Genomic DNA, 27,549 nt, shown 5'->3' on the forward strand with positions numbered 1-27,549 from the left:
CTCGCACTTTTATAGTCGAGTGAGAGGCATAGAACGTTCAGTTGACCTAGTTGTTTTGGCACTAGAATTCGCACTAGCAAATTAGGTTTTGGGCGTTGAATATAATACCTTACTTTCGCTTTTCCCCTTAACCACAGTGCATTTTTGATTTCGTTTGGCTGGTGAAGGATTTATTTTGTCTCCTGGTCTATGATGATGAGAAATCAATATCTTGTTATAGGAGTATTCACACGTCAGTGTCTATGAAATACAAATAATATAATTTATCTTACTAAAATCAGGTTGACGAACGATAATTTGCTCAATTCCTAAATCATCAGTCGGGGGTGATATGTGACAATTCTGAAGGAAAATCATCAGCAAATTGTGTTAGGTTTCTACTTATCGAAAGCAATCACTGCATTGCAAGGGCTCTGTCCTGTAATGCAAACCAAATCATTTCGCCACCACAAGGCGGTGAACGCCGCTTTCAAAAACTAAGTAAAGAAATCAAATGAAAATGAAAGACATCCAATATTTTTTCGACTATATAAGGCCGTCTGAAGGTGACTGAAGACATCCGTTGTTCAACTCTTCAACCCACTCTCAACATGAAACTAGTAAATATAATTTCTTAAAATTTTTCTTTTATTTACAATTTCATAGCTTATTGAAAAGCTTTTTTCGCAGTTTGTTATCGCCACTTTCTTGGCCGTCGCTGCCGCTGTTCCACCCAGCTACAAGCCGGAATACAAGGCACCCAGCTCCCCAGCCCAAAGCTACCCTGCACCAAATTACACTACTTCTAGCTACCCCGCAGCGGCCATCCTGCACCAGCCTACCCCGCACCAGCTTACCCTACTCCCAGCTACAACAAGGATAACAAATACGCTGGTATCACCATCACCAGACAATCTGACGAGCGCAATCTCGATGGCAGCAGCAAATGGAGGTGAATCTATTTCATACTTTATACTCATCATTTTAAGAACTAAAAATAACCATTAAAATTTTTTTATTTTTTAACCGATAGCTATGCCTAGTCTGACTACACAACCCGCGAAGAGTCTCAGGTTCAGAAGAAGATGCAAGGAGTCACCTACGATTCCTACGCCAAAGAATCGTACGGTGAAGTCCTAGGCAACACCAACAAAGGATCCTCTTACTGGGTTTCCCCTGAAGGCCAGAAATTCCCTTTGACGTGGACCGCTGATGATGCTGGATTCCAACCCAAAGCTGACCACTTGCCCGTCGCCCCCGTTCATGAATACGAGCTCCCAGTTACGCCTGCTCTCCCTTATTCACGCACTGGACCCGTTTACTAAGTTGTAAACTTTCCCTACATGAAATTTGAATGGCATGAACCATTCTAGTGTAATTTATTGATGAGAAATAAACGGAAATTATGCTTTGATTTCCGTAAAAGCCAATTATCTTAGTAGTCTAAACAAATGTTTTATTATACGAATGGAACTTCGTTACTTGTAGAAGAATGACGTAGCCAGCGCAGTTATTACCTTCGTTTCCACCGATTCCCGTCATTTCCATTCGTCGAAAACAAAGCGACGAAGGTGACCGGTTCCACACCAATTAAATCAACGAAGCTTCTAATCACGTATTCTCTGATTATATTGCCAACGTTGCAAGACAGGCGCAATTACAGGACTGGCAAGATTTAGTTATGCGTGCTAGTCACGTGCCACCTAGTGACGACCGAGGAGAAGCTTGCCGGTCTTACGGCGGGACACGATCCAATCACGACCCGTGATTACACCATCCGACTTTTCTATTATGGCTTTTTTCGCATGTAATTATTTTTCTAGCGTAAAAGAAATTCTATCCAGAAGACATTAAAGTAAGTAAAGAATAAAGTTCATTGATTAAAATTCCCAATTTTGTTAATTTTCTTTCCTAAATTTAACATTAAACGTAAGTTTGTGCCATAATGACCGTAGCCTTTTATCAGTGATAGTTAGATCATCTATTGTACAGTATAAAAGACTTGATAAAACAATTTATGTTTGGTAACGGTGTTGGTTCGCTAGCGCCGTTACTGCGTGTATATGCCTTACTAATGTTTATCTAATTCTAATTGCAGGTATGGGAATGGCTGGAAGAGTGACGCAAATGTCGTGCCAGGTAAAACAACGATGAGCTGTGACCACACTGGCTGGTTCCATGGAAAGCAAACGCTATCAACTCTAAATGGAAATTTGGTGTCCACATGAATTATAAACGGTGGATTAATACGGATATGGCGACCAAACCCACTCTTTTCTCACGTTACAGGTAAATTAAACTTCAAAAATATTTTTTATGATTGTTTAATAATTTTATAGTCGTCACTAACAAAAATTTTACCGAACCGAAAGAGTTAGAGTAGTGTGTGATTCCATAAACGACGTCCACAAGCTCGTTACGGCAAATATTTGCATGACCATCTATGACAACGAAACGTGTAAAGCTGTCCAATACTTTGTAGAAATAAAGGACATTTTGCTTACGTTGACGGCATTTATATTTGCATCATGCGTTCGATGTACAGATATAACTTATAGGACATGGTTTTAATATTCAATTACATATCAGGAAAGCTAGTAAGTATCGTGGCTCACGATAGCTATTGTTGCGAAAAAATTCTGCACGGTCGGCCTAATCCGACGCAGCGCAAAGATGGTTTCTTCATCGGTGGACGAGAGTTGCCAAAAGAAGAACTGAAATCTCCTATGCCCAGAAAAATGTCGTAAAGCAAATACCACGTCTGAATGGAGCTTCTGGTGAAAACACACAAAGAACTATCTTGGATGTCTGCTAAATTTTTAAAAATCCTTCTGCCGATGTTAACGGAAAAGATAACCAGTTGCGATGTATCGCATGAAAATCATGCAACTCGTCATTCGTGAAAAATAACGATATTTGGAACGCAAGCCCCGCCTCGATGCGACGTTTCTACGGCAATCTGAGCTGCGCTGCAGTGTCTTTCAGATGGGCTTTATTCATACTGTACAACATGTTGCCGTGAAAGAAGGGAAAAAAGCGTAAAATAGGGTGAATAAGATAAACGGTAGCGCATGATAAAAAGTGACGAATTGCGCGGCAAAATACGCTTATAATATGAAACAAATGGTTTTATGATGGAATTCAAAACTATGTCTGAGAATAAGAAAAATTGACAGTGTTATATTGGATAAACAGCAAGGCATGCCAAAAGTTCAAGCCAAAAGGTACAGTATATTTGTTGAAGCTAAGTAGTTGGAGGACCTATTTGGGGCTGGAGAAATCAGATGTTCAAAAATGAATTTTTTACGACAATTTCGATTTTTACGACAAACGATTTCAACAGCAAACCTTTGCGTAGTCCAAGCTCCCCAAGCGCCGCTGCAGCGTTTGAAAAAAAGGATGAAAAAAGGGTCTTAGCGCAACGAAACATTTCGTTACAATAGGAGAAAAAGGCCCTTGGCGCAACGAAAGCTTTCATTGCAATAGATTGCACCAGGACTGCAGTCTGTTCTCCATACGGAAGTATGGAGATTTTGTTGACAACCCGGCGCTGCCAAAGACTAGCAGACGTACCTAATCGCATCACAGCTCTCAATCAAGTATATAATTTTTTGTATTCAAGCTGTGACAATCACTTTCTGTTTAGGCAATAGACGTATGGCTAGATATACGTGACGATGAGGTTAAGAAACCAGTTCTTAGCCTAATTTCATAGTGCTCTATGATCGTGGGTAAATTGGTTTAATGCTTAAATTAGATTTATCGTTAGTATTGACGTATTTCTTTTTTTTTTTTTGAAAGAAAGGTGTCTAAACGAGTATACCGCCTTTTTTTGTGACCCCAGCCAAATGCGTTTTCAAAGGGATAGTTTGGCAATTGTTTCAGCACTAAGAAAAAGTCCATTTCAAAGTGGCCATCATCTTGGCATAAAGTTTGATCTCCAATTACTACTTGAATGGCAGTGTTTAAATGAAAACTGGAACAAACTAGAGAAAAATGGGATACTGACATCTGAACAGATTAATCTGTTGGTTGAAGCTACAAATAACAAATCAATAAGAAGTCCAAGTGGAAATTTCCCTTGTGCATGCTGCGATGGTGAATGTGAGTTAAAATGTCAAAGCATGTCCCAAAGCTCAATTGGATCTTTATGTACTGAGAAACTAGTTATAAAATTTCGTAACACATGGACATGGAACAAGGTTGCTGGTAGATTTGATTTACATTTGTTACATTATTATTTGTTGGTTGAAGATTACTCACCTTTTATTTTTAGGTTTGAGGGATGTGATAGAATGTAGAAAGAATCTTGTGACACAGTTAGAGGATCTCTGTATCAGATCTTCACAAAGCAGTTTGAATCTTCAAAATTTAACGAAGTAACTCATCCTTTTCCCGTCGATACATCGAACAGGGGAGGAAAGTTCGCCTTGCGGAGGATTCAAGAACTCGAGGGATTGGAAATCTGAATAAAAACGAACTGGATAAATCTAATATCCAGAGAAAATGGTAGTAGTCTTTCCTTTTAGTCTTGTTTTCTTACAACTGTATTCATAGCGATAGACTGTACATGAAAGGGTGTATGAAGAAATAGCCAGCATTTCATCAGAGAAGAGTAAAAATCCTGCGTCGTCACCTCACACAATTGTTGCTTCCTTAACTGAAGTAGGATCTAATGCTGCACTTAACTTTCTGTTTGCATTTTTCCGTCGCGTATGGCAATCAGGTAAACAAAAGATTCTACTATAGCCGGCAAAATGTTTAACACCTTGTTTTGCAATAGGCGAAGAGGGGGTTGCCTGGTTTGAGATGCTGATTCACGCACTAGAATCACATCGCAGTTGACCTCTCGCGTCTATCTTTCACCTTCTACATCAAGTGAATAATAGCACATATGACTCTGATTCAGGTTGCTCAACAAATCTGTCTTATTTCTGCGTTCCATTATTTTCGAGTACGGATTTTAAATTTTTTTTAAATTTTCCTACCAATAAAAATTACGGGAACTCCTTTTCTTATTTAGAGATAGTTTGTGTTCCATTCCTCTATGGGATCGACAAGTGGCACTACAGCTTCTTTTAGAAGTCAGCATTTAGCGTGGAAGTCTCGTCTGTGTTTTACATGCTATACACGTTCTGCTCGAATTATGGGACGCATTGTATATTGTCGCGTCAACGACTACCGAAGTGTATTTCTGCGTCTACCAACTATTACAGAGTCCCCATGAAGACTGACCATAAGCAACAGCGGTCAGTCTCCCACAATACAACTGATGGGCCGATCCCGACCGGAAGGGATCCGGTCACCGTCCGCCCACACCGATCTCGTGTGTCACTGACCGATCTCGGCGGACGTGGCGTGATCGGCCGACACTGGAGACATTTGGTTCAATGGTCGCGACAATATTATCGTGAATTTTTTTTTGCCACCCCCATATCCTAGGGCTAGGCCGCGGGTAGGGACACTCCATGCGTGCGATTTTAGGGGTGATCCAATATTTTATGTCTATGATTTATTTCATAGAATCCTGAACGGATTTTACATAAAAAATTGGAGTTAAAGAGCATTCCTTTATCTTTCGAATGCAACAAACCCGATAATTTTCCGAGCAATATTTCTATACGAAAAAAATTCCGGCGTGAGACACCGTAGGGCCTATGCTACGCGTGTTAAAACAGCAAAATTGGACGGGGGTGATCCAATTCTTCTGGTGGCGACTGTATATTTTACTTTCCCTTTTGTTTTTCTTTGATTTGTTCCCTTTGGTTGCAATAAAATAAAGATATTTCTGTTATGTTATTTCATTGAACGAAGAATTGCACAGGTCAAGCCGACCTACAAGTTTATGTTTATCTCATCTTACTGTAGGAGCTACTGTGGAGCTAAGCGTTCCTACAGTAATTTGATGGCACTTTCCTGTACCATATTGGGTAACTAAAAACACCTTTGAGCTGATTTAACTGAAATCCCATCGTAGTTTTAATATGTATATACGTATCTGGCCACGGTACACAGCTTAACCAATGTGAATAATAATACTTGTAAACACCACAACAACTTTTTTTTAAAATGTTGTTTAAGGTGCCTCCCGTGTGGCGTTGCCATATCGGGAACGGGTCGTCCTAGGAGACCAAAATTAGCACCGGAAAATTACTTGAGTAGATGAGGGGACTTTGACTTGGTTCAGCAGCGTTTGTGAAGTTCCTGAATTCCTGATTTCCAGAAGAAATTTAACACCAGGTCCCTGATCTTGAGTTTGGCGTGGTTGTCACAGTTTTGCGTTGGATGAAGAAGAGTGGACAGGTTCAGCTGCAGTTTGAGCTCCGATAGGAAGCTTTTTAGCTCCTCTCTTTCGGCAGCGATGTAGGGACATTCTATTAAAAGATGGGAGGGAGTTTCCTGTACAGGACATCCATAGCTACAGTTTGGGGATACAGAGGGATCAAATTTCGAGACACGAGCGTTTAAACGTAGCCGGTTCGAGCGGAGTTTGTGGAGAATGCTGTTTTTAAGTCTGCCAGGATGCACCATCCAAGGCTCAGGAGAAAGCGAGTTCCTGGGGTGGTAATCAAAGAAACCATAGTGACTCTCCAGGTATGAAGTCATCAGTTTGGACCAAGCTCTGCGGAATACATTTGATGCGAGTTTAGACGGGTCGGTGTAGTCGATTTTTTTACAGCTGGGGTCCGTTCTTGCATCGTTTGCCAGACGGTCCACAAGTTCGTTTTCTGGGATACCTACGTGACTGGGAATCCAGTAGAGAACAACTTTTGCGCCGGCGGAAGAGCTACTTAGAGCCCTATTCCGAATCTTAATGACTAGTTCATTTCTAGGGTGTAAATTGTTGATGGCTGAGATGGCGCTGAATGAGTCCGAGAAGATCCTGATCAGCTGCGCTGGGCCGTTTTCAGTGTATTCTATGGCCTTTAGAATAGCCATCAGTTCGGCTGTGAAAATGTTTGTATCACTAGAGAATTTCCAGGCTTTTTTTAGTTGAACATTTGGGCAGTAGATGGCGCATGCTGTGGAGTTGTCCTCGTAGTCACGGGAGCCATCTGTGAAGACGCTTGCCGTACTATTGTTGGCGTTGTTTTGTGTATACAGTGCTCGGAAAAGTAGTCTGATGAAGGTTGGGTTTTCAAGTGCCTTGTTTCTTGAAATTGGAAGAATAATTGATGGAATTTTTCGGCATCAACCATGGAGGACTCATCAGCTCTTCAGCGAAGCTAAAGTTGGTAAACAGTGATACTTTTAAAGCTGACAATTGGAAGTTGCATACCACAACACTTGGGGTGCTCCTGGTATTCCATAAGGTGAGGCTAGAGTAGGTACATTTTGCATTTCAAAAAAAGGGTTCTTCGGTTTGCATTATACCTACGAAAGTAACTTACTTTCGACCCTAAGGGTGTAGACGAGATCTATTTAGCTCTTTTAAAGACTTTCTTTCCTCGCCATCTGCAACCGCCCTCTCCGATCAGACGTTTTTAGCTCTTGTCTAGACATTTCACAAAATTTCCCTCGTTCGGGGCTAGGCCCACGTGGTGATTCGAGAAATTTTCGCAATTATTATAACGACCAAGTTCCTTTCAGTTACGAAGGTGATCGCCGGCGTGAACAGTTTTTCAGGGATCGTGAGCTTAGAGAACGCTTGTGGCACGAGCGTCAGTTACAGCGTAATCACAGCGACTTTCGTAGCAGATCGCCTAGAAGACTGGACTATAGCTTGGCTGATGAATCATCTCAGTACTACGGTAGAAGTGATGTATACAGTCAACGGTACGACGCGCAGTTTGAGCCCCATCGGTTTTCGACCTTTTGCATCCCCGAATTTCACGACGATCCGTATACCTATACGATCGAGTCCGATGCTATCTACGATGATGATAGGCAAGAGGTAACGGATGAGTGGTATGAAGAGGAGGAGACGGTGGAGCGAGGACGTTCATGGCGCCCCGGGTGCGCCGAAGAGCTACCGACCGAAGTATTGACAAGTACGCCAGGTACGGAAGTGACGGGTGCAATTTTACCAACGCCGCCTTCCCCGCAACCGCCAGAAGAAGCATCTCGAGATCCGGCATCGTTTTCCGCGGCCGTTATTCCTAAAGAAATCTGCCGTGAGATTGCATCGCTCTTAGCGGTTGGGGTTTCGACGGATCAGTCAAAGTTAGTGTCAAGAGAATTTCCGTTGCTCTTTGAGGAGGAAGGTTTTTCTCTTAAACCCCCGAAGTTAGATGGGTGGATGAGCAGGCGCGCGAAAGAGAAGAACGCCCTTAAAACAGTCAACTCAATGGAGGAGACCTTAGTGAAAACTCAGCTGAAAGTTATGGACATCGCCCACCATTGATCGACTTATACGCGCGGGTGTCAGCTACCCCGGACGATACACCAGCAGGTGTTCGCGTACGCCGTTCATTACAAGCAGCCTTACAACAGTGGGGTAGAGCTTTTGCGCACATTTCAAGAAAGCGCCGAGAAGCAGTAGTCAGCGCCACAGACCCTAGGGTTGGCTATTTGCTGAAAGACGAATCCAATTTCACTACCGCAAAGGAGGCCCGCGAGCACCTTTTCACCGGTGAGTTTCTGAGCCACATGCTTAAGGAAGCAAGCCAAGATGAGGCTCTAGCAAAGCGGGATCAAGCGGCAGCTGCCGCTTCCCGGGGAAGAAGAAACCCGCTTAGGATGGTTCGGTACAGCCAATTCGTCGATAATCTGGCCCCACGGTATTATGGAGACGATTTGCATCCAGCGGTTCGAAACGCGGGCAGAGGGAGAAACGATCCGAGAGGTGGCCACGGGCGCGGTAGCTCCAGAGGAAGGTATGAATTATTAAGACCTCGGGTTTTTTTCCCTAGCTATTCCCGTCCTTAAAGCAGTGGAAATCGGGGATAGGTTGCGTTATTTTTCGGAAAAATGGGCATCGATTAGTAACGACCCTTGGGTGCTCGATGCGGTAGCTAACGGCGTAAGACTGAATTTTATTTCGCCTCCGTTGCAACACTTTCCTCCACATTCCGTAGTTATGTCAGAGGAGATGCAGGCGGTTTGCGACGCCGAAGTAGTTAACCTATTAGGCAAACAAGCTATCTCCGAAGTTACGGATAATTCAGAGGGTTTTGTGTGTTCGTTCTTTTGCGTGCCAAGAAGGCTGGGGGATTTCGACCGATCGTGAATTTAAAGCCAGTTAACAGGTTCATAGAGTACCCATATTTTAAAATGGAAAGCCTGGAAACCGTCCGGTTTATCGTTAGGGAAGGGGGCTGGTTCATTAAGTTAGACCTCAAGGACCCATACTTAACAATTCCAATGCATATTTCTCACCAAAAGTACCTGCGCTTTGCATGGAGGGGGCGTATTTATCAGTTTTGTTGCATGGCTTTTGGCCTTTCCCCTGCCCCTCGGATATTTACGAAGCTACTGAGAGTAGTGGTAGCCTTTCTGAGACGACAAGGTCTCAGACTATTTATTTTTCTAGACGACATCCTACTTTTGAACATTTCGCACTGATCTTACAAAAACCTTGAGTCTTTTACAAGCCTTAGGTTTTTTGATTAATTTGGAAAAATCAGTAGTCGTCCCCACCCAAATAATTGAGTACTTAGGTATGATGGTTGATTCTGTGAAAATGTCATACGCGCTGCCCGGTATCAAGGTGCGGGAGGTGAAAAGACTATGTGAGGACGCATTGGGCGCCAAACAGCTAGCCTTACGCAAGGTGGTTTCCATTTTAGGAAATTTCACGTGGGCTATTCCAACCATTCCTTTTGCACAGTCTCACTATAGACGCATGCAGCGCTTTTATCTATTAGAATCCACGAAGGCGAACGGTGATCTCAGTAGCAAATGCAAGTTGTCGTCTGAGGCGGAAGCCGACTTAAAATGGTGGATGGCGAATTTGGAACTAACAAATGGGAAGGTATTCTTTCCACGAAAAGCCGATATTGAAATATGTTCGGACGCTTCACTATCTGGGTGGGGGCTGTATTAATTTACAAGACTTACCATCAAATCAGATTAACTTGCCACTTTGGAACAAATACTCTCTATTTTAATACTGTATACTAAAGCGAAAGAAAAAAGATGACTGAATAATTAAAGCGTACAGGAAACTCCAATGCCATAAAAGATAAGTTAACCTGACCATCGCAATGTTGCCTGTCGAATGCTCATAAAATAACGAAATTTGTTATTTATTTTTAATTTTCTAACAGGAATTTATTTGTTTGACCATTGTTGTGTAATGGGGGTATAGCTCAGTGGTAGAGCATACGACTGCAGATCGAAATGTCCTCAGTTCAAACCTGGGTGCCCCCTTGAAACTTAAGAGGCATTGGTATCATTTATTAGATTGAGTTTAGAAAGGGCATGCAATTATTTCGAGATATTTGGATATAAATTAGTTAAATAATCATCCTAAGCTAAATCAATTGAAAATGCGCGCACTGAAGGAGAAAGACGATTTCCTTGTTTAATAAGATATTCGATTACTGTCGTATCGATGTAGTTTGTTTTAATTTACATGACCAAGCATCAAATCAGATTAACTTTCCATCTTATAACAAAAACTCTTTATTGTAATCTAGGAAATGTCATCCAATCATGCAGTAGATGGCTTCATACTACCAGCCAACGACATCACTCCAACGTAGCCCTGTCTTAGTTGTGTATCCGGAAAAAGGCAGAGATCCCCTTTTCGTGTCGGTAGGACAAGAGCCTATGAAGTCAGACAACAAATTCATTCAGACGTATGTGGCCCTATGCACGTACAGACAAGAAGTGGTTTGCGTTTCTTTAAAATTTTCAGTGATGAATTCAGTGGATGGATTCAGTATCGCGATTTTTTTTCGAAAATTCGGTACCACGATACCGATACTTCTTCAAAGTATCGCTTCCCATCCTAGTTGAAGGTTAAATATTTGTTGCATCGGAAACTAAATATATTGTTGGTGAAAAGTCCCAGGAAACGGGATTCGAAGGCTTTTGTAAGACATGAGTTCCAAAACAAAGATTGGTTCAAACATGATGTTAAGTATATTATTCAAACAATAAAATGGTATTTCATTTTAGGTTTCAGCAGGGCATTCAGAAGGGCTGTTACTTCGGCGACGACTGTTCTTAAGACTCGACGGTGACTAGCCGATTCCCTATGCCAAATTTCATGGTACAGGATTGCAGGATTTTCTTCGCACTCTCCCAAATGCGGTCTATGTGGGTGAGAAAAATGTCATTCGATTTTGTAACAAACAACCTGTATTTTTCCGTATAGTTTGGTCATTTCCTACAAGGCCTGGCGAAGTTTTTGCCGGCTGTGACCAAGTTGGTCCCATTATCGGTTGGTCTTTGGTAAAACAGAGAAGCAAAGGAGAAATTCTTGCACCCTGAATCCGTCGAGAAGTATGGCGTACCTTTGGCGATACTCAGTCCCGACTGTATGTGGTAATCTCTATACCATAGTGTATACAGTAACCTTAGTGTGCAGGTAACATATCGCTGAAACTATGAGTTCTATTTCAAACTATTTCAATATTTGGGGATGAACCTGCCAATTCAGTTGGTATTTTATTAGACACCAGGAACGACCCGTTAGCGGTGGAACGGAACACCTTAAGGATTTTTTGCCGCACCGTCATATGCAATAAAGGTGGGATAAAAAAACATTGAAGATCAAACTATTTTCAGGTTCAGGATTTCATTAGACTAATAACGTAATGAATGTGTATGGCACAAGGGGCTATTTAAAAAATAACAAATGCAATTAAATAATTTGCGGTAACTCAAGCATGCACCTTCAACCATACTTGGTGGACATCTTGCAGCAAGTATTTTGCATATCCAGCCTGCAATCCGATAAGATAGATTCGTACAATGAATAGTACATATTCCTGGAACCCAGCTGACTTCCAATCGCCCTCCCAGCTCACTCCGAAGAATGAACCGACTACGAAAGAAAAGAATTTTTCTGTCATTTGCTATTTTCTTGACTGTGAACTCTTTGTTACCAGGTGTGAGGATCGAACTCACGTCTCTATATAGAGACCAGAACTTAAGTCTGGCGCCTTAACCACTCGGCCAACCTGGTGGTATATAACACTATTTCACTTAATTGGAGTCCCATCTTAAAATTCCAATCGTCCAATGAAACACTAAAAAAAACGAACAGACTACGATAGAAGAGAAGATTGCTGTTGTTGCTGACTCTCGTGCAAAGTAGCAACAGAGAGAGATGAAAGGATGATGAATGAGGATGAATGAAATGATGGAGATATAAAAAAAAAATGCTTTATTGCTGGACTAGGATATGAACATAAATACCGCACGCTTGATTTAAAGAAAGAAAACGGAGGGGACAAAACTGAGTCTGAATTTGGACAAGGCTGGACAAACTGTCTGGCAAAACGAGACAAATAACTTAGACTACCGTCTGGGTTTGACAAAAAGAGACGGAGACAAAATGACTGTCTGGGTCGGCTAACAAAGTAATACTACCCCTTTGCATAGAAAAGGGTAAAGAGCTCAACTAAAATGGGCACTCAAATACTACGTAGGCCCGTGCCCCCTACAGCCCTGCCCGCGAGGGCAGCACCGTAGGTGACAGCTGTCATTTACCATTCTCGTGACTACAAACTAGTGGTTACCAGGCGTGTTGAACGAACTCACGGCACTATACAAAGACCAGAACTTAAGTCTGGCGCCATAACCACTCGGCCAACCTGGTACACTAAAATATCAGTAACAGTAGCAGTAATAGCTGCTACAAAGAAATTTTCCTTCTTTCCAGTTGTACACAACCGTTAAACAATACATTTAAGATCAACGTGTGAAAATCCAACTTACGTATCTATAAAGAAACGAAAACTTAAGTCTGGTGCCTTAACATCTAGGCTAATCAATTAATATATCTTTAGCAATCAAATAATTGTGTAAAGTATTATCAGCACATGGTTGCGACAGATTTTAATAACAGAAATCGAATTTACCAGGATATAGATGCAATTTAGCGTTACTCGTCTATTGTAGCAAACTTATGGTTACCAGGTATGAGGATCGAACTTACGTCCGTATACAGAGACAGAAATTAAGTCTGGCGCCATAACAACACGGTGAACCTTGTGTTCACTAATACTATTTTACTTAATTGGAATCCTAGCTTAGAATTCCAATTGCCCACTGAGACACACAAAAAAATGAACAGACTAAGGTAGAACAGAAGATTGCTGTCATTTGCTATTTTCATGATTGTTTCTTACCTTTTTCAAATTGATTTATTCCTAAATCTACCAGGAAATAAAATTCATTTAACGATTTTTCGACGTGGCATGGTTCTATCTTCAGCCAATATAATCCTTGTGGTTAACGATGTTTCCTAGCTTATGGTCCCACCTCCAATGAATGGGCAGCGCAGTTAAAACGTTATTTGAAAAAGTTTACCAACGGAAATCATTTGTCTTATAGAGCATGGTAAGAAACACAGCGCGAATGAATTAATCAAAGAGTGTTCACTATGAGAATTTAGCGTTATATTATGATTATTCACATTATATTTTTACCAGCGAATGTCGGACGGATTCGTTCATCTAAAGATAAAAAAACTAAGGGTAGCTATCATGTCCTGAAAGATCTGAAAACTTTCTCCACCTTACCGCTCAGTTTATTTTCTACGCAAACAACAGAAAAAAAAAGAAAAAAACTAATAAAACCAAAAACTAAAAAAAAAATAATAAATGCGTATCAGTATAATCATATAGGGTAAGAGAGCGAATTGGGACAGCGTTTGGGTTAACACTCTTTCTTATGGGGAATGTGTGTAAAGCCGATCTGTTAATTTCGGACAAAAACCATTGGACATTTATGTTAATCTGATTAGTCTTATTTTTCAAAAGTAATTTATTCGTTCGATTGTGTTTTGAATCGAATAGCTTAAAACACCGAAGAAGGTGCAATAAAAAATATAGCAAAATGTATGTTTCAATAACCAAAACAATGAGCTGTCAAAACGAAACATCAACTTTTCAGGTTTGGTAACTTGTGATCGAAACTCACCCCAAAAACATAAAGTATTGATTTTTAGGATCGTATTAAACACTTCGCTCTTTAAGTAGCCAACAGACCATAGGTTCGGTAAAAAACAAAAAAATAAATGTGATTGAAATTTTCGAGAAACCCGCATTAGGGACAGTAGACTAATTACAAAAAGGCATGTTATGCTTATCAAATGAATTTTGTTAACCATTTTATTATTGATTACCATCCTAAAGGGTAATGGTTCTATGCTGTCAAGGAACTATTTTTAAATGTTTTTATCCTCATTTTTCCCTTTTTGGTGAGGTATTTCTAAATCACTACTGCAATATCAACAATATTAGGAACAATAGATTCAGTTAAGTTTTCTCTACATGGCTATTGAATATTTTTATGAAAATCATGTGAAAATATGCATCTAATCGGTGATTGCAGTTTTTTATTTTTTAAATAAGCTCCCGTGATGCTAATTTAGGACAGCATTCTACATACTGAAATGCACACTTTATGCTTTTAATTATTTTTCTTTCACCATAGCATAATCGTAAGATGTTGATTTGACAACCAAAAGGCTAACGGTTCTATACCGTATGGGTACTATACATATACTTCAATTTCCTTATTTTTGAATTTTTTCTTATTTGATGAGATATTTTGAAATCACTAAGAACACCTTAAACTAAAGCAATATCATCAATACTGATATCAATAGATTGGTTTAAGTTACCTCTACATGGCTGTTGAATATTTTATGAAAATCACGTGAAAATATTTATCTAATGGGGGATTGTAATTCTTATTTTTTCTACACAAGCTTCCGTGACGCTAATTTGGGACAGCAAACTACATACAACAAGACATGTTATGCTTTTTAACAATATTTCCTCAACCATGGCATAGTTGTAAGACGTACGATTGCCACCGTAAACGATAATGGTTCTATACTGTCAAGGCGCTATTTTCAAGTTTCGTTTTCCTCATTCCCTCATTTTTCCCTTTTTGGTGAGGTATTTCTAAATCACTACTACAATATCAACAATATTAGGAACAATAGATTCAGTTAAGTTTTCTCTACATGGCTATTGAATGTTTTATGAAAATCATACGAAAATATGCATCTAATCCGTAATTGCAAATTTTTATGTTTTTTACATAAGGTCTCAAGACGCCAATTTGGGACAGCAGACTACATACTATATGACATATTAGGCTTTTCAACTTTGTGTCGTTCGAGATGGCATACTCGAAAGAAATTGGATTGCCAAGCTATAGGAGAATGGTTCCATACTGTCTGGGCACTATAATTTCTTTTTCCAAATTTTTGAACTATCCCCTTTTTTATGAGATATTTTTAAATCGCTAAAGATACCTTAAACTAAAACAATACCAAAAATATTAGGACCAATAGATTCTTTGATGTTTTCTCTATATGGCTGTTGAATATTTTGTGAAAATCATGTGACAATATTTATCTAATGGGGGATAGCAATTCTTATATTTCTTTACATTAGCTCCCATGACGCTAATTTGGGACAGCACGCCACGTACTAAATATTAAGTACTAAGTATTATATTTTATTGCTTCAATATGTAAGCAGTGGTATAGTCGTAGGACTTTGGATTGTCAACCCGAAGATTAATGGTTCAACTCAAATTGTAGAATATGAACAGATTGCTTTGCCTAACTGTTTCATTTTGTGAGATACTCTTACATATTCCATGACACAGAATGACAGACTTGTGTAAGCTTCCTCTACATGGATGTTGCATAACTTCCATGTATGCAATATTCATGCTAAGCGACAATATTCATGTAATCGGTAATGGCGAATTGTATCATTCATAAAAATTACGATGGCAGTGGCTCTGTCGTAAGATGTTGGAATGGGAACCAAAGGATTGAATAATTGATTCTTAATGCGGCAAATATTTATTATTTTCCATTATTGGTTTTTTAATCACACTTTGTGTGATATTATGGAATCGCAATGAATGTTTGTAGGAAAACCTCAGAAAAATAATAATATGAATTATAAAGAAACAGGCCTTATGGATCCACGAATCGCAAACACTACATTGGTTGCAATCATCCTTTGTACCTGTGCTTTTACATAGCATTCAGAGAACAGGTAGCCACTTTGTTGTACCCAAAGTTGTTGTACCCAAAGCCGAAAATATGGAAATTGGCCACATTTGGGAACACGGCCCTAACCCAATGGTAGACGCATCGAAACCTGAACGGCAGAAGAGTGAACGGCCCACACTTCCCGAAAACGATCTCAAGAAGAAACGTGGGAAGAGAAAGGCGGCCCACACGAAGTTATTGACACAACTCAGAAAGGCTGTGGAAGACCACAAGATGGGAGCCATCAGATTGAAGAAATTGCAAGTAGCAGCATGGCGTGACGAATTGATTCGTATTTACGACGAAGTCAAAGCAATTTACAACCAATATACAGAAAGTATATCCGACCTCACTGAGCAGCAACGTCAAGCATGACAAGTGGGAATCAGACTTCGAAACAGACCACGTTGAAGTTATCAAATTCGCAAGTCGCAACGCCACTTCCTCAAATCAGTCCGTCAGCTCGATCGGGACATCAGCTTCGGACATCACATGTAGTACCACATTATCTGGAAAGAGGCGTACCAACGTTAAACCAGCCAGCCTTCTCCAACAATTAACCCAAGGGGAGTTGGAGACTGAAGCACAGATGCTGAAGCTGGAGGTGAAGTTGGAAACAGCAAGGGCTCAGATGGAGGCAAACACAACCTCCATCACAGAAACCCTCAACAAGGCGTTAAGGAGCATGAGCGAACAGCTGAGTAAGCTCATTGATGGTTCAAGAGTCACGTCCCAAGACATAGCGACCAACAACGCGCTAATCAGAGAAGCACACCACACGTTGGACGGGTTAGATAAAAAAATTGATGCAGTCAAGGTGGAGTTAAACGCTAAAATCGAAGACCTTCGAACGGAAGTAGACGTCATGAAAGTTCAACCACGAACGATTCAAGATCAATGACCTCCTGGGCGATCACCATTCTTACCAACTCGTCAAGACGTTTCTACCCTGTCACCCCTCCGAACGATGGAAGATGCAGTACGACATCACAGAAGATTGTTCGACGCCGATGCACCTCTACGAGACCCACGGCAAGGGACGATGGCCACGATGACGTCCAGTTGCAACCGTATGGATCACGACGGAGATGAGCACTCTGAACGTTCTCATACCCATAGTCATCGTCCTCACAGCAGCTGTTGCAGCCGTCTACAACCTCCAAACTTCAAGATCCAGCCGTTCGACGTTAACCCGAAGAGCTACGCGCGATTCAAGGCCAAATTCCAGGCCTTGTATGAAGAGTATGAAGATTCTCCGGTACTTCTTTTTTTGTTGGAGGAGCTACTAGCCGAAGATGTACGAAACGAAATCGGTGAATGTCTTACCGATGGAACGATGTACTCCGTGGTGTGGGAACGTTTGGATGCGGTGTACGGTCGTACGGAAATTATGGATCAGACGTACCTCGACGACCTTTTACAGGTCCCGCCATTGAAGAGCCTAGATGCTGCCAGCCTCAAGACCTTCGCAAACTGTCTTCATGGAGCAGTAGCTACGCTCTCATAGTCGAAGTACATCCACGAGCTGTACAGCCGCACAACTTTGATGGCCCTTGAAGCAAAATTGACGTCCTACCTCAAAGATAAGTGGAACGAGAAACGTAAAAAGACAGGAGTAGAACTGAACGTTCTAGACTTAGACAACTGCGTAACGTTAAAATCCATGAGCAAGCAACATGGAAAAATGTATTCGAGTCTTTACCTACGTCGACGTCCAAAGGTGTAAAGTTCGACGAAAGGAAGCCCGTCAAGAGACCCAGCTTCCCACACATGTCGACCATTGGACACGTATCGACGATGGAAGGTTCGAAAGTAGCGGCGTCAACATCTTCAGCAACCATGCCTCCAAGGAGCCGATCAACATCGGGGAAGATGCAAGCCGAGAAGACGGAACGGTGGAAATGCTTTGTATGGAACGGTAGGAACCACCATCTTTCAACCTGCACCGTGTTCATGTCTCTCACGCCCACGAAAAGGGCTGAGAAAGTATTTAAGTCCGGAAGATGTCTGTTATGTCTTACGGGTAAACATGAACGCAAGGAGTGTCCCAGGGACGTCAGCTGTAATATCGCTGATTGTACTGGAAGCCGCCACCACACCTTGCTTCATGGATCCGAATTCACCCCATTGAAGAGGCTAGCTGATCCAACTGCTCCATCAGCGCCACTTTCGACGGCATTCCTTGGGACCTTGACCCATTTGGAAACAGTAAAACGACGTGTACGTTTCAAGATCGTACCGGTTCGTGTTGGAGCTGGCAAAAGGGGGGCGACACTTTCGGTTTCCTGGATACCGGAAGCGACACCACGCTGATTCGGAGCGACTTAGCAAAGAAGTTGGGACTCGTTGGGCCATCGAAATGCATCAACGTTGTCTCGTATGACGGAGACACGCCTAACGTTACGGCTTCCGTAGTAAACTTCATCCTAACATCTCGTGATGGTAATAGCCAGTTTGAAGTTAAACACGCTTACGCCGTCGACAATTTGAAGGTGACGCCGAATTCACCGATCGACCCTCGACAGTTGGAGTCATGGACGCACCTACGTGGTATTGCCGTCCCGACCGTTCAAGAAGAGGACGTGACCGTGCTGATAGGAATCGACGTCACAGAGGCCCATGATCATGTAGCTTCCATCAAGCCGCCGGCTGGAACGACTGGGCCCATCGCCTTCAAGACGCCGTTTGGCTGGTGTTTGGGCGGACAAACGAGCCCGCCACAAAACGGACGCCCGTTCATCGCTCATCTGGGCACCGTGGAACGTCCCGAAGACCTAAATGAGCTGGTGAAGAAGTTCTGGCAACTTGAGGCCAACGAAGGAGAAATAGAACCACCCGTTCTATCTGAGGATGACCTACGTGGAAAATGCATCCTCGAGTCTACCGTAAAACCTATTGGTAACCAGTACCAAGTCGGCTTAATGTGGAAAGCCGACGACGTAAATCTCCCAAACCATCGGGCATCTGCATTGAAGAGACTCTACGCCCTCGAACGACGTTTTCATCAAGACGCGGAGTTTGCCCAACGGTACGATGCAGTGGTCAAGGAGTACCTCGGCTTAAAACATGCCCGACTCTTAACGACGCAGGAAGCCCAGAAGGAGACAAACAAGACGTGGTATCTACCACAACACGGGGTCGTGAGCCCTTCCAGCTCATCGACCAAAGTTCGTGTCGTATTCGATGGAGCTGCTGAGTTTGGTGGCACATCGATTAATCAAAACCTGCTTCGGGGCCCTAATTTACTCGTTAGCCTGCTTGGTGTGCTCATCCGCTTCCGCCGTAACCTTGTACCAGTCGGAGCGGATATTGAGAAAATGTTCCACCAAGTGAAAGTCCCGGAAGAAGACCAGACCGCCTTCAGATTTTTCTACCGGACGCCTGGCAGTATTTCAGCTCCGTTAACGTACCAGATGACGGTGCACGTATTTGGAGCAATATCCTCCCCGACGAGCTGCATCTTCGCCCTCAACAGGACGGCCGATGACTACCGCAGCCAGTTTCCAGATGTAGCTGATAGCGTTCGACGGAATTTCTACGTCGATAATTATCTCGACTCCTTCAACTCCGAAGACGAGGTTATCAAAGGGTCCCGACAAATGAAATCCCTTCTTCAGCTAGGGGGATTCAACTTGACCAAATGGACGTCGTCATCCAGAACGGTGATAGCAGCTCTACGAGAATTCGGCCTCGCGTCACCAACACTGGATTTGGACTTGGAGAAACTCCCCGTCGAAAGAACCCTTGGAGTAATGTGGGACAGCGAGCGAGATATGCTGACTTTCAAGATTCGGAAGCCGCCGAAAAACGTGACCCTCACGAAGCGAGTCTTCCTAAGCATCATCTCTAGCGTCTATGACCCGTTGGGGCTTGTTGCATCTTCTTGATGAAATCATTACTCCAAGGCATCTGGACCAACGAAGAACGGATCGGCTGAGACGACGTCGTACCGGAAACATTGAGTCAACGTTTCTATTGCTGGTACGGCCATCTGGAAAATTTGGAGTCGTTATCAGTGCCGAGATGCTTTCGTTTCAAACGTGGACACGTGTTTCAAGACGTTGGACTCAACAGCCCCTCCAGGTCTTCACGGATGCAAGCTCCAAAGGGTACGGAGCAGTAGCCTACTTCCGCACTGTTTTCGAGGACCAGTCCGTCAACGTGTCCTTCGTCATGGCGAAAACACACGTCACGCCGGTGAAAGGTCTCACGATTCCACGTTTGGAGCTACAAGCTGCCGTGGAAGGTCTCAACATCGCCCTCACGATTTGCCGTGAACTAGAAATCAATCTGCGCCAAGTAACCTTCCACTCGGATTCACAAACGGTGTTGCGGTGGATCCATTCCAAATCTTGTCGGTTTGAATTCTTCGTCAACTACCGCATTGGAAAAATACTCCGAAACACGGCTCATCGACAATGGCGTCATGTTGCCGGAGATTCAAACCCAGCGGACCTCTGCAGTAGGGGTATCGACCCAAAGGACGTCAACGAATTGGTCTACTTCCATCGAGGACCTTCGTTCCAGAACCTAGACCCCTCAGAGTGGTACACTTGGGAAGAGATTACGGAGCCAGAAGAACGGGATGTAAACGTGATTCGCGTCTTAGCAGTCAAGATAGAAGATGAGAATCATGTCATCGACCGATGCGTCGAACGTTTTTCCAGTCTGTTGAGACTTCAACGAGTGCTGGCCTAGAGTAAAAGATTTGTCAACAACGCTAGAGCAAAACTACGTGATGAAAAACCAATTGTCGGCGAGCTAACTGTAGAAGAAATGGTAACATCGTTGACGAAATGCATCGTGCGCGCGCAAGAATTGGCTTTCGCTGAAGAATTCTACGCCCTTCGCAGAATCTGGAATTACCACTCAGATCAAAACTTCACACCTTCAAGCCCTTCTTGGATGAAGCTGGACAGATGCGAATTGGCGGACGTATACTTCAAGCGCCGATCGACTATTCAGCAAAGCACCCCATACTTCTACCAGCATCTCAACTTTTGACGAAAAGGATAATTTGGGATCACCACGTTAGACACATGCACGTCAAGACCGAAAGATTGCTGACAGACTTACGTTCAAGCTTTTGGATACTTTCCGGACGCAAAGTGGTAAAATCTGTCATCAACAACTGTTGGCCTTGCAAGCGGACGTCGGCGAAACCTAATCCTCCGTTGATGGCTTCACTACCAATACATCGTCTAACACCCCATCTGCCTCCATTCACGTACACAGGGATCGACTACTTCTGGCCTTTGACGGTACGAGTTGGTGGACGAGGACGAAGGCATGAAAAACGCTGGGTCAGCCTATTCACGTGCTTCACCACCCGAGCAGTTCAGCTGGAAATGGCCAACGGGCTCAGTATGGAGGAGTTCTTACTCTGCTTCTCCCGTTTTGTTAGCCTACGTGGAAAACCGAAGGTCGTCTACAGCGGCAATGGGACAAACTTTGTCGCCGCCGAGCACGAGTTGCGACAAGCCCTAGAAGAACTTGTTACCAAACACCAAGAACTTCAAACAGTAATGGCTTGTCAAGAAATAGACTGGCACTTCTCTCCACCCCATGGACCCCATTTCGGTAGTGTTTGGGAAAGGATTGTACAATCCTGCAAGCGGACAATGAAGACCAGCATCGGCAATTGCCTAGTTACGGATCAAGTGCTACGAACCGTAATCACTGAAGTAGCAGCTTTACTAAACGCTCGGCCGTTAACACATCTTAGTATGGACCCAGAAGACCCGGATCCGTTAACGCCAAATCACTTTCTATACGGTGGAGCTCGGCCATACTTGCCTCTTCAATTGGCCGACGTGGAAGACTTGAACGTAACCAACAAGCAGTTTCTGCAAAGTCAAGCTATCCTCCAACATTTTTGGGATAGATGGCTACGTGAATACGTTCCACACCTAACAGAAAGGAGAAAATGGCAAGAAAACAGACCTAACGTCGCCGTGGGAGATTTAGTGCTTGCAGTTGAACCAAATACTTTACGTGGGCAGTGGCCGATGGGAAAAGTGTTGGGAATTATTCCCAGTGCTACAGATAATGTTGTTCGAGTCGTAAAAGTCAAGCTCAGCAACCACCCAAAACCATGTATTCGGCCGGTGGCCAAATTATGTATCATGGTTTCAGCAAAGGAACAACAAGTTTACGCAAAAGAAGAAAAAAAGGAATCTTCCACAGCGTAAACGTTCAAATTCAGTATCGTAAATGTAAATACTGTCTGTACTGGAGTTACAATTAGTAGCTCCCCGTGTAAAACTAAAATTGTAACCGTAACAAGTAAAATCAAAATGTCAACACTCAAATGTAAACAACGTAGGAAAATCGCAACCTAAACTCTGGTGGAGGAGTCAATAAGTACTTTTGCCCTCAACGCCACCTATATTCAAGTTCAAATATAGGGCAAAGGGCAAAAGTCAGTTCGCTTGCTGTTCAGTAACACTGAAAAATTGGAAACTGTTTAACCTATATATATATTATGTTAGCAGACGGCATTCAGTCGACCTAACTTCGTTTAAGTGCAACGGGTGCGAACCCTACTTCCAACGTGAAAATGGCAGAATATCCGTCTCCATCACCCGCATCGGTAAACGACAAACTGAAAGTGAGTAGAGAACGTGAACAAGAGTGTGTGGCCAACATCAACGAGACAATGGAAGGCTTGGAAAAGGCAAAAAAGGAACTCGTGGACAAAGTCTATGCGTGTCAAAGTGATTCTTCGTAGCGACAAAGAGCTCAGCCAGATGCAGCAAAATCTCGTTGACGTCCACGTGCACTTCAAGATGGAGAGAGAGACCCTGCTGAGCAAGTACGTCGGGTCTCTCCTGCGTAAGGATCGAGAGAAGGCGACCGAGGTTTTGGTAACCATGCCGGCCGCCATCCCAGAACGTCCTACGTACATCGTCCCGCCGCAAACCCCCAACATCTTGCGGTGCTTAAAATCACATGTCTCGGGGCCGACGCCATGCAAGAAGCAGATTTATGAATGTGAGGAGTTCATGCTCCTCACAAACCAAGATCGGCTGGAGGTCTTATTCCAGCAACGTTGGTGCTTCGGCTGCTTTGTGCCGACGGCCGTGGCTGGGCACACGAGACTCCTAGATTGCTCCCACCCTTGTCAGAGCGAATTGTGTCACACCCGTGACCATCATCAGATTCTCTGCGGCACAAAGAAGACTTATAAAGATCTGCCCAGCCACTGAAGCCACCCGGATCCATCGCAGCAGAAACTTTTTTTTTGTTATTTTCACCCTTTGTTTATCCACTTGTTGTCACAGTGGGTCCCGCTGTCACCTACGGTGCTGCCCTCGCGGGCAGGGCTGTAGGGGGCACGGGCCTACGTAGTATTTGAGTGCCCATTTTAGTTGAGCTCTTTACCCTTTTCTATGGAAAGGGGTAGTATTACTTTGTTAGCCGACCCAGACAGTCATTTTGTCTCCGTCTCCTTTTGTCAAACCCAGACGGTAGTCTAAGTTATTTGTCTCGTTTTGCCAGACAGTTTGTCCAGCCTTGTCCAAATTCAGACTCAGTTTTGTCCCCTCCGTTTTCTTTCTTTAAATCAAGCGTGCGGTATTTATGTTCATATCCTAGTCCAGCAATAAAGCATTCCTTTTTTATATCTCCGTCATTTCATTCATCCTCATCCATCATCCTTTCATCTCTCTCTGTTGCTACTTTGCACGAGAGTCAGCAACAACAGCAATCTTCTCTTCTATCGTAGTCTGTTCGTTTTTTTAGTGTTTCATTGGACGATTGGAATTTTAAGATGGGACTCCAATTAAGTGAAATAGTGTTATATACCACCAGGTTGGCCGAGTGGTTAAGGCGCCAGACTTAAGTTCTGGTCTCTGTATAGAGACGTGAGTTCGATCCTCACACCTGATAACAAAGAGTTCACAGTCAAGAAAATAGCAAATGACAGCAAAATTCTTTTCTTTCGTAGTCGGTTCATTCTTCGGAGTGAGCTGGGAGGGCGATTGGAAGTCAGCTGGGTTCCAGGAATATGTACTATTCATTGTACGAATCTATCTTATCGGATTGCAGGCTGGATATGCAAAATACTTGCTGCAAGATGTCCACCAAGTATGATTGAAGGTGCATGCTTGAGTTACCGCAAATTATTTAATTGCATTTGTTATTTTTTAAATAGCCCCTTGTGCCATACACATTCATTACGTTATTAGTCTTATGAAATCCTGAACCTGAAAATAGTTTGATCTTCAATGTTTTTTTATCCCACCTTTATTGCATATGACGGTGCGGCAAAAAATCCTTAAGGTGTTCCGTTCCACCGCTAACGGGTCGTTCCTGGTGTCTAATAAAATACCAACTGAATTGGCAGGTTCATCCCCAAATATTGAAATAGTTTGAAATAGAACTCATAGTTTCAGCGATATGTTACCTGCACACTAAGGTTACTGTATACACTATGGTATAGAGATTACCACATACAGTCGGGACTGAGTATCGCCAAAGGTACGCCATACTTCTCGTCGGATTCAGGGTGCAAGAATTTCTCCTTTGCTTCTCTGTTTTACCAAAGACCAACCGATAATGGGACCAACTTGGTCACAGCCGGCAAAAACTTCGCCAGGCCTTGTAGGAAATGACCAAACTATACGGAAAAATACAGGTTGTTTGTTACAAAATCGAATGACATTTTTCTCACCCACATAGACCGCATTTGGGAGAGTGCGAAGAAAATCCTGCAAACCTGTACCATGAAATTTGGCATAGGGAATCGGCTAGTCCCCGTCGAGTCTTAAGAACAGTCGTCGCCGAAGTAACAGCCCTTCTGAATGCCCTGCTGAAACCTAAAATGAAATACCATTTTATTGTTTGAATAATATACTTAACATCATGTTTGAACCAATCTTTGTTTTGGAACTCATGTCTTACAAAAGCCTTCGAATCCCGTTTCCTGGGACTTTTCACCAACAATATATTTAGTTTCCGATGCAACAAATATTTAACCTTCAACTAGGATGGGAAGCGATACTTTGAAGAAGTATCGGTATCGTGGTACCGAATTTTCGGAAAAAAATCGCGATACTGAATCCATCCATTGAATTCATCACTGAAAATTTTAAAGAAACGCAAACCACTTCTTGTCTGTACGTGCATAGGGCCACATACGTCTGAATGAATTTGTTGTCTGACTTCATAGGCTCTTGTCCTACCGACACGAAAAGGGGATCTCTGCCTTTTTCCGGATACACAACTAAGACAGGGCTACGTTGGAGTGATGTCGTTGGCTGGTAGTATGAAGCCATCTACTGCATGATTGGATGACATTTCCTAGATTACAATAAAGAGTTTTTGTTATAAGATGGAAAGTTTATCTGATTTGATGCATGGTCATGTAAATTAAAACAAACTACATCGATACGACAGTAATTGAATATCTTATTAAACAAGGAAATCGTCTTTCTCCTTCAGTGTGCGCATTTTCAATTGATTTAGCTTAGGATGATTATTTAACTAATTTATATCCAAATATCTCGAAATAATTGCATGCCCTTTCTAAACTCAATCTAATAAATGATACCAATGCCTCTTAAGTTTCAAGGGGGCACCCAGGTTTGAACTGAGGACCCTACGATCTGCAGTCGTATGCTCTACCACTGAGCTATACCCCCATTACACAACATTGGTCAGAAAAAAAAATTCCTGTTAGAAAATTAAAAATAAATAACAAATTTCGTCATTTTATGAGTATTCGACAGGCAACATTGCGATGGTCAGGTTAACTGATGTTTTATGGCATTGGAGTTTCCTGTACGCTTTAATTATTCAGTCATCTTTCTGTTTCGCTTTAGTATACAGTATTAGAATAGAGAGTATTTGTTCCAAAGTGGCAAGTTAATCTGATTTGATGCTAAGTCTTGTAAATTAAAATAAACAACATCCACACGACAGTAATTGAATTTCTTTTTAAACAAGGAAATCGTTTCTCATTTAAAGTAAATAATTCTCCTTCAGCGTGCGCATTTTCAATTGACTTCGCTTAGGATGATTATTTAACTAATTTATATACAAATATCTCGGAATAATTGCATGCCCTTTCAAATCTCAATCAATGAAATGATACCAATGCCTCTTATGTTTCAAGTGGGCACCCATGTTTGAACTGAGGACCCTACGATCTGCAGTCGTATGCTCTACCACTGAGCTATACCCCTATTGCACAACAATGGTCAGAAAAAAAATTACTGTTACAAAATTAAAAATAAGTAACAAATTTCGTTATTTGATGAGGATTCGACAGGCAGCATTGCGATGGTCAGCTTAAATAGCTGCAATTACGGATTAGATGCATATTTTCGTATGATTTTCATAAAACATTCAATAGCCATGTAGAGAAAACTTAAACGAATCTATTGATCCTACTATTATTGATAATGTAGTAGTGTAAGGTATCTATAATGATTTACAAATATCTCACAAAAAAGGGAAAAATGAGGGAATGAGGAAAACAAAACTTTAAAATAGCGCCTTGACAGTATAGAACCATTATCGTTTACGGTGGCAATCGTACGTCTTACAACTATGCCATGGTTGAGAAAATATTGTTAAAAAGCATAACATGTCTTGTTGTATGTAGTTTGCTGTCCCAAATTAGCGTCACGGAAGCTTGTGTAGAAAAAATAAGAATTACAATCCCCCATTAGATAAATATTTTCACGTGATTTTCATAAAATATTGTCACACTGGGCTTTACTTTTTCAATGAATTGTATTGAATTTTAATAAGAAATACAAGACATAGCAGAAATGAGGAATAACTACACTTTACTTTACTTTGAATGAGAAGAGAACTGTAAGAGAACTTGAAGAGAACTTTGAAGAACTATCAGAACTCTGAGGAACTGATCTTAGAGCTAAAAATGTAGGGGCTTTTATACCCTCGTGAAGAATATACGCCCCATCTCTAGGGTTACATAAATTCTAGGGATAACTATCTTTTATCAAATTATCTGCGTGTTGCAGCATCTTTTCAGGAGAAGCTGCATTGTGCGCAATTTGATCGTTGGTTGTTACGTCTTTTCAGAAATGACAACCACGTCACTATTTTCCCCTCGCGACAGGTCCCCCTTCTTCAAGACAGGCGACCCGACTGTACTAACATTCATTAAAAGGAAATCAAGGGCATAATCAAATATTGGGGAAAAAACCCGTGATTTTCAAAAAACATCAAAAGCTAGTAGGGAATGAATAACTATAGTAATGAGAAAGCGTACGATAGCGCAAGGTCGCTTTAGAGAAGTAGAGGAACAACTATAGTAAAAGACAAACGTACGATAAAGCGCGGTCGCTTTAGAGAGGTAAAAGAGCTACTACAGTAGAAATCAAACATACGATAAAGCGCGGTCGCTTTAGAGAGGTAAAGGGGTAACGACAGTAGAAGTCAGCCATGCGATGAAG

At 42.2% G+C, this 27,549-nt stretch overlaps 3 protein-coding genes and 4 non-coding genes across 7 annotated transcripts; 5 read left to right on the forward strand and 2 right to left on the reverse strand.

Moving 5' to 3' along the window:
• Positions 1-10,218: 10,218 nt before the first annotated feature.
• Trnac-gca (transfer RNA cysteine (anticodon GCA)) lies at positions 10,219-10,290 on the forward strand. The gene has a single exon. It is a non-coding gene; the product is annotated as a tRNA-Cys (tRNA).
• A 1,682-nt stretch (positions 10,291-11,972) lies between these two features.
• Positions 11,973-12,055, reverse strand: Trnal-uaa (transfer RNA leucine (anticodon UAA)). The gene has a single exon. It is a non-coding gene; the product is annotated as a tRNA-Leu (tRNA).
• A 7,382-nt stretch (positions 12,056-19,437) lies between these two features.
• On the forward strand, positions 19,438-20,007 carry LOC130693971 (uncharacterized). The gene has a single exon (XM_057517135.1). The coding sequence runs from the start codon at positions 19,438-19,440 to the stop codon at positions 20,005-20,007; it is 570 nt and encodes a 189-aa protein (XP_057373118.1).
• Positions 20,008-20,143: 136 nt separating this feature from the next.
• Positions 20,144-20,818, forward strand: LOC130693973 (uncharacterized). The gene has a single exon (XM_057517136.1). It carries the CDS (start codon positions 20,144-20,146, stop codon positions 20,816-20,818), a length of 675 nt encoding a protein of 224 aa, XP_057373119.1.
• A 341-nt stretch (positions 20,819-21,159) lies between these two features.
• LOC130693974 (uncharacterized) lies at positions 21,160-22,311 on the forward strand. The gene has a single exon (XM_057517137.1). It carries the CDS (start codon positions 21,160-21,162, stop codon positions 22,309-22,311), a length of 1,152 nt encoding a protein of 383 aa, XP_057373120.1.
• Positions 22,312-23,927: 1,616 nt separating this feature from the next.
• Trnal-uaa (transfer RNA leucine (anticodon UAA)) lies at positions 23,928-24,010 on the forward strand. The gene has a single exon. It is a non-coding gene; the product is annotated as a tRNA-Leu (tRNA).
• Positions 24,011-25,692: 1,682 nt separating this feature from the next.
• Positions 25,693-25,764, reverse strand: Trnac-gca (transfer RNA cysteine (anticodon GCA)). Its single transcript has one exon. It is a non-coding gene; the product is annotated as a tRNA-Cys (tRNA).
• Between the last annotated feature and the right edge of the window lie 1,785 nt (positions 25,765-27,549).

Source organism: Daphnia carinata, unplaced genomic scaffold (assembly GCF_022539665.2).
Source record: "Daphnia carinata strain CSIRO-1 unplaced genomic scaffold, CSIRO_AGI_Dcar_HiC_V3 NW_026453017.1, whole genome shotgun sequence".
Taxonomy (NCBI): Eukaryota; Metazoa; Arthropoda; class Branchiopoda; order Diplostraca; family Daphniidae; genus Daphnia; species Daphnia carinata.